Raw genomic sequence first — 19,779 nt, forward strand, 5'->3', positions numbered from 1 at the left:
GGTGTACCCTAAACACAGCCCCTGATGACAGTTCTTGGCCTGATCCTAACTCACGTTGACTAAGGGTGCTGTTTTAAAAATGAGAACGAAGGTGTATGTGTATAGTGCTGTTTATGTTCATTGTAGATTTTTTTCTGAAAAAGCTGTGTGGCCAGTGTCCATGATGCAATTAACTTCACCTCACAGTATACAAGCTGCATGCATTACCATCGTTTTCAAGGCTTGTAGTTATTATATGCCATTATACTCAAAAACAGGAGCAAAATGTTATGGACCGGATTATAAATAACTCAGGAGGTAGTTGCGTTTTGGGGGCAAATGCTGCTAATGGCAGAAATCAGATTGCCGGTCGGGATGCAATCTGCGTCTCACACTGGTGGTTGCTCTCCTGTTTCGGACTATATAACACCGTGATGAACATGGGAGGCAAATGGAACAAAATGGGAAACGTGCGAACCTCGAACAAGCGAAATGTGTGCGTATCCCTCAACGAGGTCTAAACTTCTAAATGGAGTATTATTTGCACACTCCCCCCATTATAGCATCTCCAGAGTTTTACAACAAAATATATCATTTGTTACTGTCATTCCTATTACCAATATATGTAGTTTTCTCCAGCCTGAGGAACAAATTACATTTTTTATGGGAAATAGTTGCGATATGAGGAGAGAAATTTGGAAACATGGTCATTTTTAGCCAGACACACTGACCAGGCCTGCAGATCGTTGCTCTTTAAAGATACTAATAATACTTTCCAGGCCTTGTGTTTTTTTCTTTGTTGTTTATTTACCTTTCCTAATGTCCCTGGTACTGCATCCAAATGCATTCCCACTGCACCATTTATCACTTCACCTGTGCATGCTGCATTCACTGTTGGACCGGCAGAACTGACCCTGCACCAAACTGTATTCCTCATCGAGTTTCACTCTTGTTCTTCATTCTCTGATTGAGTAATGACTTAACTTATTGAAGATTATTTAAGGAGAGCACTTTAATCTCACTCTCGACTACCCCTTTCCAGTGAACATGCCTGCCATTGCAGGAAGAGCTGATTCTAACTTGTATGGACTCAGACTTGTTTTTATGCTTCCGTGAGAATACCTCTTCAGATTGTTTCTTAAGTAAATGCTCACAGCTCACATTTGATGTGGCCTGCCGTTTACAAGCTCCAGTCCTGGCCCACTCAATGTTCCATCCTTGCAGAGTAGGTCATTTGTGTACCATTACACTGAGCAATGCTAACACATCTTATATACAACAAGCACTTGAAAATGGCAAAAAGTACAGAATGTTGTTCATGTGTGTTCACTCTTGCTTATCCCCAATGCCCCATACATGGTTTTGTGACACTACGCCTGGTTTCCCACTCCAGTGACCATATAATCTAGTTTAACAATTGTACATAGTTGCATACTGTAATTGGCATACAGGGAGAAGGTTGCTAAGAGACACACACACACCTTAAGTAAACCAGCATTCCTAATCAAGTGGCTTTCTTTTCAAGTCTGATTATGAGTAACAAAATCAACAGTGCTTCATAATTGCAACACCCTCTCACCCCATGGGCTCCCAGTCTGGCCCGGACTGCCTTACCCCATTAAAATATTTTGACATCCACAAAAAAGACTAAGTCCTAAAGTAAAAACTTTGACTGTGCCAAAGCTGGTTGATGCATCCGAACAGGGACTCCAATTGCGCCGAGGTTCCAGTCTCCTGTGACCATTGACTACCATTTGCACTTTGCGTAATTGGGTGCTATTTGTACTTTAAGATTTAAAAATTCTTATCACGGGTTCCCCTTATAGGATTCTGTCATTTTTTGTCATTTTACTCATTAAGGTTTACACCATTTTTTGGAATTCAATTTGGGATTTTTATTGCTTTGTGTTTTAACTTTATTAGTGCTTTGGTATACTGAATATATACCTTACGCATTGCCCCAAGTTAAACCTTTCTGCTCTGTGCCATAGCTTTCAGAGGGCTGGACACAGTTGGCTCTGAGGGTTCAACCTGATAAGAGTTGCGATTATTCAATGAGGTGGGTCGTCGCCAACCCCAAATAATCCCATTTCTTACAATAACTTTCCTTTTCCTTCTTATGTTTAACCTTTTCCCGGAGCATAGCTTCCTTAACATCCTTTTGATTGATTTAATTGAATCCTTCCACTGCTCATGTTCATGGAACTACTTTTTTTCTTTTCTTCAAGATCGCAATGCGAGTGAGTGAGGGTTCTTGCTCTTAGTGTAATCTTCTCTCCATTCAAAAATCCACCCCCTTGTTGCTCATTCCTCCCCTCACTTTTTCCCTCCCTTGTGTGCGTACGCCTTCGTGTATCCTTAAAATAAAATGGTGCACACGCCATTCAGTTGGCTCTTATGGCATGGTAAAATATGGATGTGCATTACTCATCGGGCATACATGCACCTATGATATGATCTGGGAACTGGCAGTGCCATGATGCACGTCTTTAGCATGGACAAAACACACTGGCAAAAACCCTTCTGTCAGAAATGTGAGATTTATTGGCTTTGCCAATGTGTGTTTGATTTATAATCTGTACACATGTTGGATTGGAGGAGACTTGCGTTAATTGAAAGAATACATTACTTACATATTAATTCATAACAAGATATGTGGCTCCTACATAAAAATGGTATGCCGTAGTAGGGCCCATGGGATGAAGTGCAAAGGAAATTTATTGGCGATTAGGTAACATTAGAGATGCAGGTTTAGCCTAATTCTATTTACCTTTGTCAGTTTTTTAGGTCTCGCACCTGCGACACAGGACGAAGCCTTGTCGCAGCGGGACCTATTGTCGGCGGCTCTGCTTACAAGGAGACAAGAGATGGGCACGCGCAGCATGCCTGAATCGGATCAGGTCGGGCGCACGTTCACCATCTCCTGTTTCCCTTGAAAGCCTCATACACTTCTCGCATACACACACAGCCACCCCCCCTGCTTCGCACACGCACACACGAGCGCACACACAGACACACGCACGCGCACACAAGCGCACAGACCGAGACACGCACACGCACATACACTCACCGCATCGGTGCCACTCCGGACTTCTGCAGCCTCCGCGGGTTTCTGTCGGGCATGGGAGCCCCGCGTCACCACTGCTCCTCTGGTTCTTTCTCTTTCCTAGGGCGGGTGCTGGTCGTTCCAGGCTTTACACGTCCTCTTTCTCTGTTCATAGAGGCGGCGATCGCGTCGGCGGTCCACTATTTGAGCACGTGACTCAAACAGTGGAGGTAGGGCTACACTATCGAGCCACTATTTGAGCACGTGACTTGGCGGGCGTGGTATTGCATTGAGCGACGGTTACAGAGGGTCGCAAGCACCCCCTATGAGCACAACTCAAGTGGAGCGAGACCGACAGCGCCCGAAGCTGCGACAAGAGTAAGAGGCCGACCGGGGCCCAAACCGCCTGCCATGGATCCCACCATGGATCCCACCCATGTCCGGCCCTGAGGAAGCTGAAGAGGAGGTGAGGTTCGCAGGGAGGGAGGGCGCTCAGTTGTCCAGGGTGGGTTTTTTTTTTTGCGCCCTGCCTGTGATACCCCATCATGAGCTAGGGGTCGGGAATGTAAGTCGGAGAAAGGGGCGGACAGTGGCATTTAGCCTCCCCACTTCCGATACTCACTCTCGTGGCCTGTCATCGCGAATCTAATGCCCCCGGCCGAGGCGAGCTAGTTGAGGATGAATGCTGTCCGGACTCCGCGGGGTGCTCGCCAACGAGTAGAAAGGTGGGACAGGGTGGGGGGTCGCAGTCGTTTCAGGGCGGTGTGGCAGAGGGCAGGCCTTGATACTGGTAGGCTGGCGCAGAAAAAGAGCGGTGTGGGGGAGGAGGTAACAATGGCTATAGAGTATAATGGAGGGGTACTCCAGGAAATATGATTGTGGATGGACAGAGAAAATGGGAGATGCCTCTCGGCCTGAGAGGTGAGAGGCAACAGGGCGGCTGAGGAGAGCAGACCTTGAGTGGCGAAAGGCGGTGCTGAATAGAGAACTAGCGTGAGATTGAATAAAGGAACTCTTATGCCACTTGTTTAGTGCTTGTGATGCTAAAGAGTTGCCTCGAAACACTCAGTATGACCACATTTTTGAAGCCGGGACAGAGCATAGACAAAGAAGTAGGACTGCAATTTGCCTGCCATTATTGTCACACTTCCAATGACGTATGGATATGGTTACCAGATAAGAACACAAAGCGCCAGTTCATGATCTTTCTTTTAGATACTTTTATAATCTGCTAGTTTAGTTCAGTTGGTTTTAAGTATGAGCAAACTGAGTTTGGCTGTAACATTTGCAGTAGTTACACCCCTAAACGTATTAGCATATTCTAAGCTAGCAAAACTGTTCCAGCATGTGTGTGCGCTACAGTTTCATATTTGAATAGTGCTTTTCTTAACATTAGAATGGACTAGATTTGGGCAAACCTGGGAGTCCTGGCATATCACTGCAGAATAAGTAGTTGTCGTGCACTGCAAAAGTTTTACTATTCTTAACGTTCTTAAGTGCTCCCGGGTAACAGTCCCCGCTCTGGAGTGTAAGAGATAAATATCCAAAATAAGCAGATCCAAATCCTTGGTCTGTCTCCCTGGGCACTGTGTTTACTGGATATCCAGTTATTTTAATCAATGAAGATACTGAGAAGGTTATTTGAATTCTTTACTTCTTTTTATTCCAATTCTTTCATGAAACAATGTTGTATTCACATCATTCTTATGCTTTTCAACATATTATATTTATAATGTATTCCATTTCCTGCATCACATTATAAATTCAATGATCCCATGATCCCAATGCATTTCGGCGTTTTGCGCCTTCGTCAGGGCATAAATCTGTAAAGATAACAATGATTCTATGACTTATATGCATACGAATTGCCACCACTAGGTCATGTAACTAAACATTTATGCATCGATTGTTTCAATACAAAACAATTCTTAACGTAAACTTTCTTGAATAAAAATCATGTGTTGAATTCTAATATTCCTTCACTTTGGTAACTGCACATATGTTAAACCAAAAAACCAATGGGTATTTAATAACGAGTGGTTTCTATTCGGGTTTATATCAAGCTCAAATTAACGTTGGTACTTGTGGTGCCTCGTGAGTTTCAAAAAACTGTAATGGCGATAGCTGTTTCAGATGATTATAGTTATGTTTCCTACTCCATTTTAAAACTCGCCTGCCGCTTTTCGCGCGTTCAGCATAAAAACGGTGCTTACCGCATTAGTCTTCGCTACGCTGTCACTGAGTCTCACGTTCTGTGGCTCCTGCCTAAGCCGTACGTGCGTGTACGCATGTCGGCATCTTGATGTAATAAAAAACGTACTATGCGGAACCGTGTACGTTGTTTTTAAAGTGAGATTGACTCAAAAAATAAACTGTTTTGAATCTGTTGATGCTTTATAGATACGATGAAATAAACAAAAACAAAAAAAGTACACATTACCCTCTTTAAATGAATTACAGGAATATATTTCCACATGCTTCAATTAATAAACGCCATCAGGGTTATACCACAAGCAATATATACAACTTAATCATGACCAACTATAAGTAACACAAAAATTCAATTCTTTTATTCAATCCTTTAGGTTTCATGGTTTCCAGGTGATAAATCCAGTGATTTTCTCGTTTTAAAAGAGTTTTTTTATTGTCTGTACCTGGTTTTCTTTCAACTACCTCTAGAATGCAAGCTTTTAATGAATCTATTCTGTGTTGAGCTTCAATGAAATGCGTGGCTATGGTAGATTTCAACATCTTGGTCCGTATGTTGCTTTTGTGTTCATTGAGTCTGATCTTTAGTTTCCTCTCCGTTTGACCTACATAGTTCTTACCACATGGACATTTTAAAAGATAAATGATATTTGTAGTATCACACATTCCATTTACTCTTAGTTTGATTTCTTTGCCCGTGATGGGGTGTGGGATACTGTTCCCTTTATAAATGTTTTCACAATTGTGACAGTTCAAACATGGTTGTGTGCCCCTGTATCTCAGGTAGGTTTTAATAGTTCTCCTATATTTTTGGACCTGGTATATGCAAATAGAGGTTCTGTATCAAACGTATCTTTGAAATCTGGTTCTGCCAACAATAAGGGACAGTTATTTCTTATGATTTTTTTGAATTGATGGCTCTTAGTTGAATATTGACTCACACAGGTGATTCTTTGCTCTGTTATTTTAGGTTATAATTTAAACAGATCTTCTCTGTTGGTATTTTGAATTCTATGTCGGGCTTGTTGTAGTATGTTGTCTGGGTATCCTCTTTTTTTGAACCTATTGATCATTTCATTAGTTTGTATTTCCAGTTGTTGTGGTTCTGAGACTACTCTTTTAACCCTCATCAGTTGAGAATAGGGTAAATGTTTCTTTAATGAAGGAGGATGGCAACTCTCAAATCTTGAGATGTTGTTCCTATCTGTGCTTTTTCTGAATAGATTAGTTGCGAAGCCCATAGGCGTGTGTTATTTCTACATCCAAAAAATGTATCTGGTCTTTTTTTATTTCCCATGTGAATTGTATCCTCGTATCAATGGAATTTAGCTCCTCTATCTGTTTGGTGAGTGCTGCTTGCTTGCGCTCCCTCCCATGCGATGAAAATATCGTCTATAAAGCGTACATATAGACTAATATGTTTGTTCCAATCCTTTTTCTGTAAGATATGTGCTTCCTCAAATTCTTTCATAAACATATTAGCATACGTCGGTGCAGCTTGATTTCCCATTGAAGTGCCGCTTTTCTGTAGATACCATTCATCCTGATAAGCAAAGTAGCTGTGCATTAAAGTAAATTCTAGCAGTCCCATCAAAAATATTTTAATGTCTTGCTCATAGTTGCTCTCCTATAATGCTTTTTCTACCGCCTCTAGGCCTTGGTTATGTGGTATAGAAGTGTATAATCCTTTAACATCTACTGTTGCCATAAAGTTTTGTTGGTGATCTGAAACTTGAATGTTAGATAATTTCTGTAAAAAAATCTGTGGTATCTTTAATGTAGGATTGGGCTGAAGTAACCAATGCCTGCAAATATTTGTCAAGTAATTTGCCAATAGGCTCATGAATGCTGTTTCTCGTGGACACGATAGGTCGGCAAGGTGGTCGTTGCAAATCCTAATGCACTTTTGGTGTCATGTAAAATTTAGAAGCTTTAGGATAATTTTGTGTGAGCTATTTCTTCACATGATCTTTTATGGTTCCTGCATCTACTGCTTTCTTAAGGATCATTTGTAAAATGTTTTGTATTTCTTGAGTGGGGTTCGAATTTAGCTTCATATATAGATTTTCATCCTCCAGGTGTTCTTTAACCTGCATCTCATAATATGTCCGTCCAATATCACTAGGGCTCCCCCTTTGTCTACTTTTTGACATACAATGTTTTCATTGTTGCTGATGGACTTTATTATTCCACGTTCTTTGATTGTCATGTTTTGAAATTTCTTTTTGGTATTGAGTGAATGAATGTCTTGTTTACAAAGTTGTTCGAATAAATCTATCGTTTTGTGGCTCACCGGAGCCATATAAGTATTGGTGCTTTTCAGTCCTTTGAGTTGATCTTCTTTTATGCTTTTTTCTACAACCACATTGTCAAAAAAATGTCTGAGTCTTAATTTCCTGGTTAGTTTGAATAAACTTATGTCCAATTACAAGATGTTGGTTTGAGTAGTGGGAACAAATGATGTACCCTTCTGTAAGGTGTTCAGTTGTGTTGTATGTGACATTGTGATATGTTTAATACCAGGTTGTCTATTGAGGATTCTGTATTCTTCATTTTTTCTTTCCTGTTTTGGCTGTTACTGTCCTAGTTTGTGGTGGACCTTTTTCTTTTTCCTTTTCCCCTACGGGGTCTCCCCTTTCCTCTTGGCCTGCATCTAAAAAAGGTATTTCCTTAGATGTAGTGGCAATTTCTGTTGGTTTACGCACGATGGGTTGTCGGGCTCTTTGGGTAGTTGTTGCTTCACTATCTGTGGATGAAGAATCTGTTTGTGACCCATATGGTTTATTTTGTCTTCTTTTGGCGTATATGTCCGCCCACGTGTTCACCTCTTCTAGTTTATAGTCTAAAGTGTCTCTCCTATACTTTCTAATCTTTGTAGTTCACTTCCTGTGTATGTTTGATTAATTGGTTGTTAATATCTTCAAGGATTTTGGTGAGTTCTTCCGGTGATAATAGTTTATTCAATTCATCTTTCACGTTGTTGTTTTCAGTGTTTAGTTCTTCCAATATTTTAGATAATTCTTCGATTATTAAGAGTATGAGATCCAGGCTGAATTTATTTAGAATTGCATACCATCTTTCTGTAAACTGTTTAGTGTTTTTACACAATGAAGGTTTGAGGGAAATCCGGAGGCCTCTCGGAATCCTCTGAGCCTTGTGGTATCTTATCATGGTATTGACATGAAGGCGTTGATTAATCTGTTTTCTTGTTAAGTCTAAAAGTTGTATGATATGTTGTTCCTTAGTTTTAGTGGTGGTAAATTCTGTAGTTTCCTCTTGTATTAATGAGTATATGCAAGCACTCGCTTCGGCAGTGAATGCAAAAGTTTCTGCTCTAATTTCTGTAAGTTGCGTAATTTCTTCATATTGCATCTTGGTTTAGTTGCGCATGCTCCAATCTTTGAGTAGGCAATGATATATATGAATAAGTAGTTGTCGTGCACTGCAAACGTTTTACTATTCTTAACGTTCTTAAGTGCTCCAGGGGAACAGTCCCCGCTCTGGAGTGTAAGAGATAAATATCCAAAATAAGCAGATCCAAATCCTTGGTCTGTCTCCCTGGGCACTGTGTTTACTGGATATCAAGTTATTTTAATCAATGAAGATACTGAGAAGGTTATTTGAATTCTTTACTTCTTTTTATTCCAATTCTTTCATGAAACAATGTTGTATTCACATCTTTCTTATGCTTTTCAACATATTATATTTATAATGTATTCCATTTCCTGCATCACATTATAAATTCAATGATCCCATGATCCCAATGCATTTCGGCGTTTTGCGCCTTCGTCAGGGGATAAATCTGTAAAGATAACAATGATTCTATGACCTATATGCATACGAATTGCCACCACTAGGTCATGTAACTAAACATTTATGCATCGATTATTTCAATACAAAACAATTCTTAACGTAAACTTTCTTGAATAAAAATCATGTGTTGAATTCTAATATTCCTTCACTTTGGTAACTGCACATATGTTAAACCAAAAAACCAATGGGTATTTAATAACGAGTGGTTTCTATTCGGGTTTATATCAAGCTCAAATTAACGTTGGTACTTGTGGTGCCTTGTGAGTTTCAAAAAACTGTAATGGCGATAGCTGTTTCAGATGATTATAGTGGTATCTAATGAAGTTTCCTACTCCATTTTAAAACTCGCCTGCAGCTTTTCGCGCGTTCAGCATAAAAACTGTGCTTACCGCATTTGTCTTCGCTACGCTGTCACTGAGTCTCGCGTTCTGTGGCTCCTGCCTAAGCCGTACGTGCGTGTACGCATGTCGGCATCTTGATGTAATAAAAAATGTACTATGCGGAAACGTGTACGTTGTTTTTAAAGTGAGATTGACTCGAAAAATAAACTGTTTTGAATCTGTTGATGCTTTATAGATACGATGGAAAAAAAAAACCAAAAAATTTACACATTACCCTCTTTAAATGAATTACAGGAATATAATTCCACATGCTTCAATTAATAAACGCCGTCAGGGTTATACCACAAGCAATATATACAACTTAATCATGACCAAATATAAGTAACACAAAAATTCAATTCTTTCATTCAATCCTTTGGGTTTCATGGTTTCCAAGTGATAAATCCAGTGATTTTCTCGTTTTAAGAGTTTTTTTATTGTCTGTACCTGTTTTTTTTTCTACTACCTCTAGAATGCAAGCTTTTAATTAATCTCTTCTGTTTTGAGCTTCAATGAAATGCGTGGCTATGATAGATTTCAACACCTTGGAGTAGTTACACCCCTAAACGTATTAGCATATCGTAAGGTAGCAAAACTGTTACAGCATGTGTGTGCGCTACAGTTTCATATTTGAATAGTGCTTTTCTTAACATTAGAATGGACTAGATTTGGGCAAACCTGGGAGTCATGGCATATCACTGTAGAAACCAGGTTAATTTTAATTTAGTCTGTTCCGCTTTGATCTGCTGACTGTTGCAATAGCACACATTTGGAGTGAAACTTTGTAGAGTAACAACTTTTTGATTAGTAAAACACAACTAGAGGGATAGCGGTGGAAAGTGCGACTAGTGCCGTGCTGCTCTGTCCCTTTCAACCCAAAACATGTATTTTATTTATGACGATGTGACTGGCCTGCTGTCCAATGTAAGACTCTTCCCATCCCCCTTGTGTCCCTCTATCTATCGCACTCTATCTATCGCATCACCACATAATCACCCGGGGGCACCATGGAATCACCCGGGGGCACCATGGAATCACCCGGGGGCACCATGGAATCACCCGGGGGCACCATGGAATCACCCGGGGGCACCATGGAATCACCCGGGGGCACCATGGAATCACCCGGGGGCACCATGGAATCACCCGGGGGCACCATGGAATCACCCGGGGGCACCATGGAATCACCCGGGGGCACCATGGAATCACCCGGGGGGCACCATGGAATCACCCGGGGGGCACCATGTAATCACTCGGGGGCACCATGGAATCACTCGGGGGCACCATGGAATCACTCGGGGGCACCATGGAATCACTCGGGGGCACCATAGAATCACTCGGGGGCACCATAGAATCACTCGGGGGCACCATAGAATCACTCGGGGGCACCATGGAATCACTCGGGGGGGGGGGGGGCACCATGGAATCACTCGGGGGGGGGGGGGGGCACCATGGAATCACTCGGGGGGGGGGGCACCATAGCATCACTCGGGGGGGTGCACCATAGCATCACTCGGGGGGGGGGGCACCATAGCATCACTCGGGGGGGGGGGGGTACCATAGCATCACTCGGGGGGGGGGGGGCACCATGGCATCACTCGGGGGGGGGGGGGGGCACCATGGCATCACTCGGGGGGGGGGGCGCACCATGGCATCACTCGGGGGGGGGGGGCGGGCACCATAGCATCACTCGGGGGCACCACAGCATCACTCAGGGGGGGGCACCATAGCATCACTCAGGGGGGGGGCACCATAGCATCACTCAGGGGGGAGGGCACCATAGCATCACTCAGGGGGGGGGGCACCATGGCATCACTCAGGGGGGGGGCACCACAGCATCACTCAGGGGGGGGGGCACCACAGCATCACTCAGGGGGGGGGCACCACAGCATCACTCGGGGGGGCACCACAGCATCACTCGGGGGGGCATCACAGCATCACTCGGGGGGGGGGGGGCACCATAGCATCACTCGGGGGGGGGGGGGGGCGCACCATAGCATCACTCGGGGGGGGGGGGGGGCGCACCATAGCATCACTCGGGGGGGGCGGGCGCACCATAGCATCACTCGGGGTGGCGCACCACAGCATCACTCGGGGGGGGGGGGGGCACCATGGCATCACTCGGGGGGGGGGGCCACCATGGCATCACTCGGGGGGGGGGCGGGCACCATAGCATCACTCGGGGGCACCACAGCATCACTCTGGGGCACCACAGCATCACTCAGGGGGGGGCACCATAGCATCACTCAGGGGGGGGGGGCACCACAGCATCACTCAGGGGGGGGGGCACCACAGCATCACTCGGGGGGGCACCACAGCATCACTCGGGGGGGCATCACAGCATCACTCGGGGGGCAACACAGCATCACTCGGGGGGGCACCACAGCATCACTCGGGGGGGCATCACAGCATCACTCGGGGGGGGGGGCACCATAGCATCACTCGGGGGGGGGGGGGGCACCATGGCATCACTCGGGGGGGGGGCACCATGGAATCACTCGGGGGGGGGGCACCATGGAATCACTCGGGGGGGGGCACCATGGAATCACTCGGGGGGGGGGGGCACCATAGCATCACTCGGGGGGGGGGGGTGCACACCATGGAATCACTCGGGGGGGGGGCACCATAGCATCACTCGGGGGGGGGGGGGTACCATAGCATCACTCGGGGGGGGGGGGCACCATGGCATCACTCGGGGGGGGGGGGGGCACCATGGCATCACTCGGGGGGGGGGGCGGGCACCATAGCATCACTCGGGGGCACCACAGCATCACTCAGGGGGGGGCACCATAGCATCACTCAGGGGGGGGGGCACCATAGCATCACTCAGGGGGGGGGGCACCATAGCATCACTCAGGGGGGGGGGCACCATAGCATCACTCAGGGGGGGGGCACCACAGCATCACTCAGGGGGGGGGCACCACAGCATCACTCAGGGGGGGGGGGCACCACAGCATCACTCAGGGGGGGGGCACCACAGCATCACTCAGGGGGGGGGGCACCACAGCATCACTCGGGGGGGCATCACAGCATCACTCGGGGGGGGGGGGCACCATAGCATCACTCGGGGGGGGGGGGGGCGCACCATAGCATCACTCGGGGGGGGGGGGCGCACCATAGCATCACTCGGGGGGGGGGGGGGCGCACCATAGCATCACTCGGGGGGGGGGGGGCGCACCATAGCATCACTCGGGGGGGGGGGGGGGGCGCACCATAGCATCACTCGGGGGGGGGGGGGGGGCGCACCATAGCATCACTCGGGGGGGGGGGGGGCGCACCATAGCATCACTCGGGGGGGGGGGGGGCGCACCATAGCATCACTCGGGGGGGGGGGGGGCGCACCATAGCATCACTCGGGGGGGGGGGGGGGGCGCACCATAGCATCACTCGGGGGGGGGGGGGGCGCACCATAGCATCACTCGGGGGGGGGGGGGGGGCGCACCATAGCATCACTCAGGGGGGGGGGGGGGGCGCACCATAGCATCACTCAGGGGGGGGGGGGCGCACCATAGCATCACTCAGGGGGGGGGGGGGGCGCACCATAGCATCACTCGGGGGGGCGCACCACAGCATCACTCGGGGGTGGCACCATAGCATCACTCGGGGGGGGGGCGCACCATAGCATCACTCGGGGGGGGGGGGGCGCACCACAGCATCACTCGGGGTGGCACCATAGCATCACTCGGGGGGGGGGGGGTACCATAGCATCACTCGGGGGGACCATAGCATCACTCGGGGGGGGGGGGCACCATGGCATCACTCGGGGGGGGGGGGCACCATGGCATCACTCGGGGGGGGGGGCACCATGGCATCACTCGGGGGGGGGGGGGCGGGCACCATGGCATCACTCGGGGGGGGGGGGGGGGGCACCATAGCATCACTCGGGGGGGGGGGGGCACCATAGCATCACTCGGGGGGGGCGCACCATAGCATCACTCGGGGGGGCGGGGGGGCGCACCATAGCATCACTCGGGGGGGGGGGGGGCGCACCATAGCATCACTCGGGGGGGGGGGGGCGCACCATAGCATCACTCGGGGGGGGGGGGGGGGGGGGCGCACCATAGCATCACTCGGGGGGGGGGGGGCGCACCATAGCATCACTCGGGGGGGGGGGGGGGGGCGCACCATAGCATCACTCGGGGGGGGGGGGGGGGGCGCACCATAGCATCACTCGGGGGGGGGGGGCGCACCATAGCATCACTCGGGGGGGGGGGGGGGCGCACCATAGCATCACTCGGGGGGGCGCACCACAGCATCACTCGGGGTGGCACCATAGCATCACTCGGGGGGGGGGGGGGGGGCACCATGGCATCACTCGGGGGCACCACAGCATCACTCGGGGGGGGGGGGGGCACCATAGCATCACTCGGGGGGGGGGGGCGCACCATAGCATCACTCGGGGGGGGGGGGCGCACCACAGCATCACTCGGGGTGGCACCATAGCATCACTCGGGGGGGGGGGGGGTACCATAGCATCACTCGGGGGGGGTACCATAGCATCACTCGGGGGGACCATAGCATCACTCGGGGGGGGGGGGGGGGCACCATGGCATCACTCGGGGGGGGGGGCACCATGGCATCACTCGGGGGGGGGGGGGCACCATGGCATCACTCGGGGGGGGGGTGGGGCGGGCACCATGGCATCACTCGGGGGGGGGGGTGGGGCGGGGCACCATAGCATCACTCGGGGGGGGGGGGGGGCACCATAGCATCACTCGGGGGGGGGGGGCACCATAGCATCACTCGGGGGGGGGGGGGGCACCATAGCATCACTCGGGGGGGGGGGGGGCACCAATAGCATCACTCGGGGGGGGGGCACCATAGCATCACTCGGGGGGGGGGCACCATAGCATCACTCGGGGGGGGTACCATAGCATCACTCGGGGGGGGTACCATAGCATCACTCGGGGGGACCATAGCATCACTCGGGGGCGGGGGAGGGGGGGGCACCATGGCATCACTCGGGGGGGGGGGGCACCATGGCATCACTCGGGGGGGGGGGGGCACCATGGCATCACTCTGGGGGGGGGGGGGGGCGGGCACCATGGCATCACTCGGGGGGGGGGTGGGGCGGGCACCATAGCATCACTCGGGGGGGGGGGGGGGGCACCATAGCATCACTCGGGGGGGGGGGGGGGGCACCATAGCATCACTCGGGGGGGGGGGGGGGCACCATAGCATCACTCGGGGGGGGGGGCACCATAGCATCACTCGGGGGGGGGCACCATAGCATCACTCGGGGGGGGGGCACCATAGCATCACTCGGGGGGGCACCATAGCATCACTCGGGGGGGGGGGGCCATCACAGCATCACTCGGGGGGGGGGGCACCACAGCATCACTCGGGGGGGGGAACCACAGCATCACTAGCATCACTCGGGGGGCACCACAGCATCACTCGGGGGGCATCACAGCATCACTCGGGGGGGGGGGGGCAACCATAGCGTCACTCGGGGGGGCACCACAGCATCACTCGGGGGGGGGGCACCACAGCATCACTCGGGGGGGGGGCACCATAGCATCACTCGGGGGGGGCACCACAGCATCACTCAGGGGGGGCACCACAGCATCACTCAGGGGGGGCACCACAGCATCACTCAGGGGGGGCACCACAGCATCACTCAGGGGGGGCACCACAGCATCACTCGGGGGGGGCACCACAGCATCACTCGGGGGGGCACCACAGCATCACTCGGGGGGGCACCACAGCATCACTCGGGGGGGGGGGGCACCACCGCATCACTCGGGGGGGGGGGGCACCACCGCATCACTCGGGGGGGGGGGCACCACCGCATCACTCGGGGGGGGGGCACCACAGCATCACTCGGGGGGGGCACCACAGCATCACTCGGGGGGCACCACAGCATCACTCGGGGGGGCACCACAGCATCACTCGGGGGGCACCACAGCATCACTATGCGCTAAAACAGCATGACTGAACGCCACATTATCACTCGTCGCCACCACAACATAAATCTGCGCCACCACAGCATCAATCTGTGCAACCATTCAACAACTACTGGTTCAATTACGTTTTATCAATGTTTCAAGCTTTATTACAAATGTCACAAAAAGATGTTAATATTTCACTTCTGTTCTTGGATTTTCGACACAATAAAATATACTAAACGTAATCTTCACAAAAGTTATTTGCAAAAGTTAAAGCTATTACCATTATAAATTACAATACTTTTATTTAGGTATTAAATATTTGAAAACATTAAAATCCATTGTTATTTGTAATATCAATACATCTAAGTCATGTAAATACAACACCTATTGAATTACAAATGCTATAAGTGTCACATTTGCGAAAGTTAAAACTATTAGCATTGTAAATGACAAAGCTATTCATTTCACTATTTTCAGAACCAACACATAAATACAATATTTGTCATTTACAATACCAATAGCTCAAACGTTCCTAATGTGAGACCTATTGCATTGCAAATGCTTGTTATCTCTTATAATATGTCTTATCTGTGTCACTGCCTCACTCATTCCATCACCCGACGTCCCCCCCCCCCCCCCCCAGCCCCCCGCCCCCCTCGAGTGCACCACTCATCAGTCCATTGTCAACATAGTAAAGCAAATGTGTCCAATATATATCAAGTAGTGCTGGATCCAGTGCCAGAATGTCCGGGAAACCACCAACTGTAGAAATTATTAGCACTATGATTCAAAGTATGTCACTTACTTTGGCATCCTGAAACTTTGGCATGAAATACCTTCTTGAATCTATGTTGGCCACACCTGGGGAAAGCTCACACTTGCTGGATGTACAGTACAGGCACGTTTTGTACATGTCTCATAGTTACTGAAGTCCAGGAATCCCTTTTTTGGTGGACTGTAGCAGAGCTTTTATAGGGGTATCTGAAAAACATTTCTCTCACGGGTACAAGTGATCACTAGGAATCGCTAGCTGTCACTCTCTGCCCCACATAACACGTTTAGAGAGGACAATTGTAAAAGGGTTAACTTTTTTCAGAAGGTTTCACTTTTTTCAAAGGGTTAACTTTTTATGCCTCTTCATGTGAACGTCCACCTCTGTCACCAAAATCACAACGTGAGAGAGAATCATTTCTATGCACTGCTCAGATTAGCAAGCTCATTACTGTAAAACGTAGGGTTGACCAGAACTGTTGCTATGGCAGAGTTGCAAGCACAGCTTCTCAAACCTCTGCAGTGGTCTTACATCCCAACACCTACATAGTGACATTTTTGTTATCGTAATATTTTGTATTGGATAGAATGCATTTCAGTACAGTTGAGTAGATGAGAAATTGATGTATCCATTTAATAGGACAGGGTAGGTGACCAGATCTTGATACCTTGGAGAGAATGCAATGCTTATTATCCGATTTCCATTGAGCATGTGCTGCTGTTGAGCTGAACACAAAATTCCAAAGATGCAGTTTAACTTCAGTGGAACGAACTCGATATGCTTTTTTAAGGACTCGCTGTCTTCCGTGATATAGCACAAATATGCCCATATGTGTGATTGAGAGGGGTACTGTGCAATGCTTCTAATGCCCATTTTCTGCCCTTTTAGAACTGTCGCATCTGCAAAGGTTGTGGTGCTTGGTCAGGTCAGATGGATGCCGCCTGCCAGTGGTACGAGAATTACTCGTTGTGCGAGAATTGCCAACAGCAGTGCAATCAGGATGTGGAGTGTGCTTCGTGCGGCTCAGTTGGTCATGTTGACACCATGCAGCGCTGTCCAAGGTGCCACAGGTAAGCCACACACTAGAAATTATTTGGTGGAGGTCATCTGTTTTTTTATTTTATTTAACATTATATTGGTTTTGTATTAAGCAAAAAAGAACAGGAGCCAAGCCTGGCACAAAGCATACAAAGGGTGGTAACAAATTTGCATCATCATACCACAAACCCAATTGGAGCAGTATATTCATGTCCCAGAAGCCAGAGAGCCATAATCCGAAAGATCGTAGCGTATGAAAGAACTACAGTAGACCAAGGAGCCAGTGTATCCCTACCCCAGGTCTCAACCTGGTATAGGTTCAAAGGAGTGCAAATCTTTTAATGAGCCAGGGCTTAGACTGGCCATGTTCTATGTTCCTTCTGTTCCACCCAGTCTTTCCATAACTTGACATGTTTACGGGGGCATCCTCTAGCCTGCTATATCGGGTGTTCCAGGTCCGTACAGAAATCCATGCCCTTTGCCAATTCCTCCCTTGACGAGGGCATCTGCACTCTTCCACACCCTCGCAATGTCCCTTTTGGCTACTAGCAATCCGAACCAGAGTAACGTCCTCTTATTTCTGTTACCCCCTCCGCCTTACACTACATGGAGGAGGGTCAGCTTTGGCTCCCTGGGTACCCTCCAGCCCAAAACAGTCCCCAGCACCCCCTGCCAAAAATGCGACAGGACATAACTCTAAATGGTGGGGACTAAATACCAGTTATCATTGCAGCGTTGGCGATGCTGATAAATCCCACATGGGTTAGTTGTGTCCTGGTAAGGTATGTGCGGTGCAGTAAATTGAATTGAATGAGCCAGAATTGTGTGGCTTTTTGCGGTCTCTGTCCAGACTGCTGCCACCAATCATTGAGCACCAACAGAAGCACCGCTCTGTCATATAGGTCCAGGGTGGGAAGGCCCCCCTCAAAGATGGGTTTGCAACATTTTGCAAGGCTATACGGAGTATCCCAGTGTTAGACAAAAGCTTTCATAACTGAGCATTTTGCCCTGGGGAAGAATTTCGTCACCAGAAACAGAAAGTTCTGAAGTTGATACAATAGGCTCTGCAGGAAGATCATCTTTAAAATTGCTAAATGACCGAACAAAGACAGTGGAAGTGAGTTCCAGAATTTAATATCTCCAGTTAAGAGTAGAGGTTGTAGTTATACACCCGGTATTTGTCCTCCGAGATGTACACTCAATTACTCAAACCTCTGTGGGAGCACTTGCAGTTCCATGGCCCATTGGTATGATAGTTGCATGAGATATGTAGATGACTTGTCTTTGTTCTTCTGGAGGCTTGAGTAGATTCCGGAGTTGTTCAAGAATTTCAGAGCTCTCTGCAAAGAGTTAGGAAGGTCATCCAGAAAAAGAAAATCATCATCAGTGCACTGTGGAATTCTGTTGCTCACTGTCTAAAAGCACTAGAAATTGCGGAGCAGGGCTTCGACTCTCACTCATTTTGCAAGGGGCTCTATGACAAGTCAGAAGTGCTGTCCCTAATGAATCTCTCCTTGACTACACAGAAGGTACCTCAAAAATTTAAAGAAGCCTGTAGTGTAGTTCCTATTTTCCCAATAGGCCCTGCGCATTGGAATAACATAAACAGTAGTATCGACGTAGAAGTGCGGATCTTCCAGGCCTCCACTGACTATGTTAAACTTAATTGGGGTTGTTACCAACTAGCTCAGAGGTCACTGGAAACTTTCTTGACTGAATAGGAAGTGATCAGTTTCCCTGGCACAGCCAAGAAGGGATTCAGTTTTCCAACAACCGTGCAACATGACAACTTTGCTCCTCAGATCAAGAGTCAATCTCTAGGGTCGTGTGAAACAATAGACAGTTATTTTACTCAGTCAGTGGTTGTGCAGTTTACTTTCACAATATGTAGAGAATAGAGAGACGGGCGTTTTCAATAAAGGGTAACATTTATTGAACAGTCTTTCTTCTCGTACAAGAGAAATGAATTGCCACAATTGCAAGACTTGTTATTATAAAAAATACGTACAGTAAGATGAGTATGACGAAATAATACTGTAAAAGCATTGATATGGTTTCTTAGCCATACAATGGTTTAAAATGAATAAAACATATATACATTCATATATACATTAGGCTAAAATACTCAACTGGTGCTTCTAACTACGCCTACCCCAGTGTACCTGACCTAAGCCTAATACTTGGGAGGGGAGTAAGTAAGTAGCTTTAGTTTAAGTTGGTTTTGCCTAGGTTTGCTTCAAGAATTCTCTCTAAGGGTTTAGTCAACACCATACCTCTGAAATAGAATGATGGAGGTCTGGTATCTCCTTCAGGGGGTCGATATCCCAGTCACCCGCAAGGGTAGACTAGAAACGCCGGAGCTGGATTTCTCTGCAGGAGAAAGACAGCGTCTCTTCTCAGCGCGTCGAGGAGGAGGAGGAGATGGGGCAACGTCCGCGGGCAGCTTGCATCTGCTGGGCTCTTGCAGGGGGACGGCCGTTCAGCTCCTAGGTTCACCACACCATCGTTCGCTAGTTAGCAGCGATAGCAGTAGCGATAGCAGCTATGGTATCATCAGCATGACAGCTTCTTCAGCTTCAGCGAAGACAGCAGCAGCGGACAACAGCAAACAGCTAACAGCTATGGCATTAGCGTAAACAGCAGCAACATCAGCCT

General features: G+C 48.4%; 1 protein-coding gene across 4 annotated transcripts in view; it reads left to right on the plus strand.

Annotated features, from left to right (window-relative positions):
• The window catches only part of KMT2D (lysine methyltransferase 2D), a 1,692,256-nt gene that overhangs the window by 391,235 nt on the left and 1,281,242 nt on the right, over positions 1-19,779 (plus strand). For all 4 annotated transcript variants that reach the window (XM_086963706.1, XM_086963708.1, XM_086963710.1 and 1 more), the window contains exon 9: positions 16,975-17,156. In XM_086963706.1, coding sequence (XP_086819832.1) covers positions 16,975-17,156 — 182 coding nt within the window. The remainder of the gene's footprint in view (positions 1-16,974; positions 17,157-19,779) is intronic.

The sequence above is a fragment of the Lissotriton vulgaris genome, chromosome 1_1, assembly GCF_964263255.1.
Source record: "Lissotriton vulgaris chromosome 1_1, aLisVul1.2, whole genome shotgun sequence".
NCBI classification, from domain to species: domain Eukaryota; kingdom Metazoa; phylum Chordata; class Amphibia; order Caudata; family Salamandridae; genus Lissotriton; species Lissotriton vulgaris.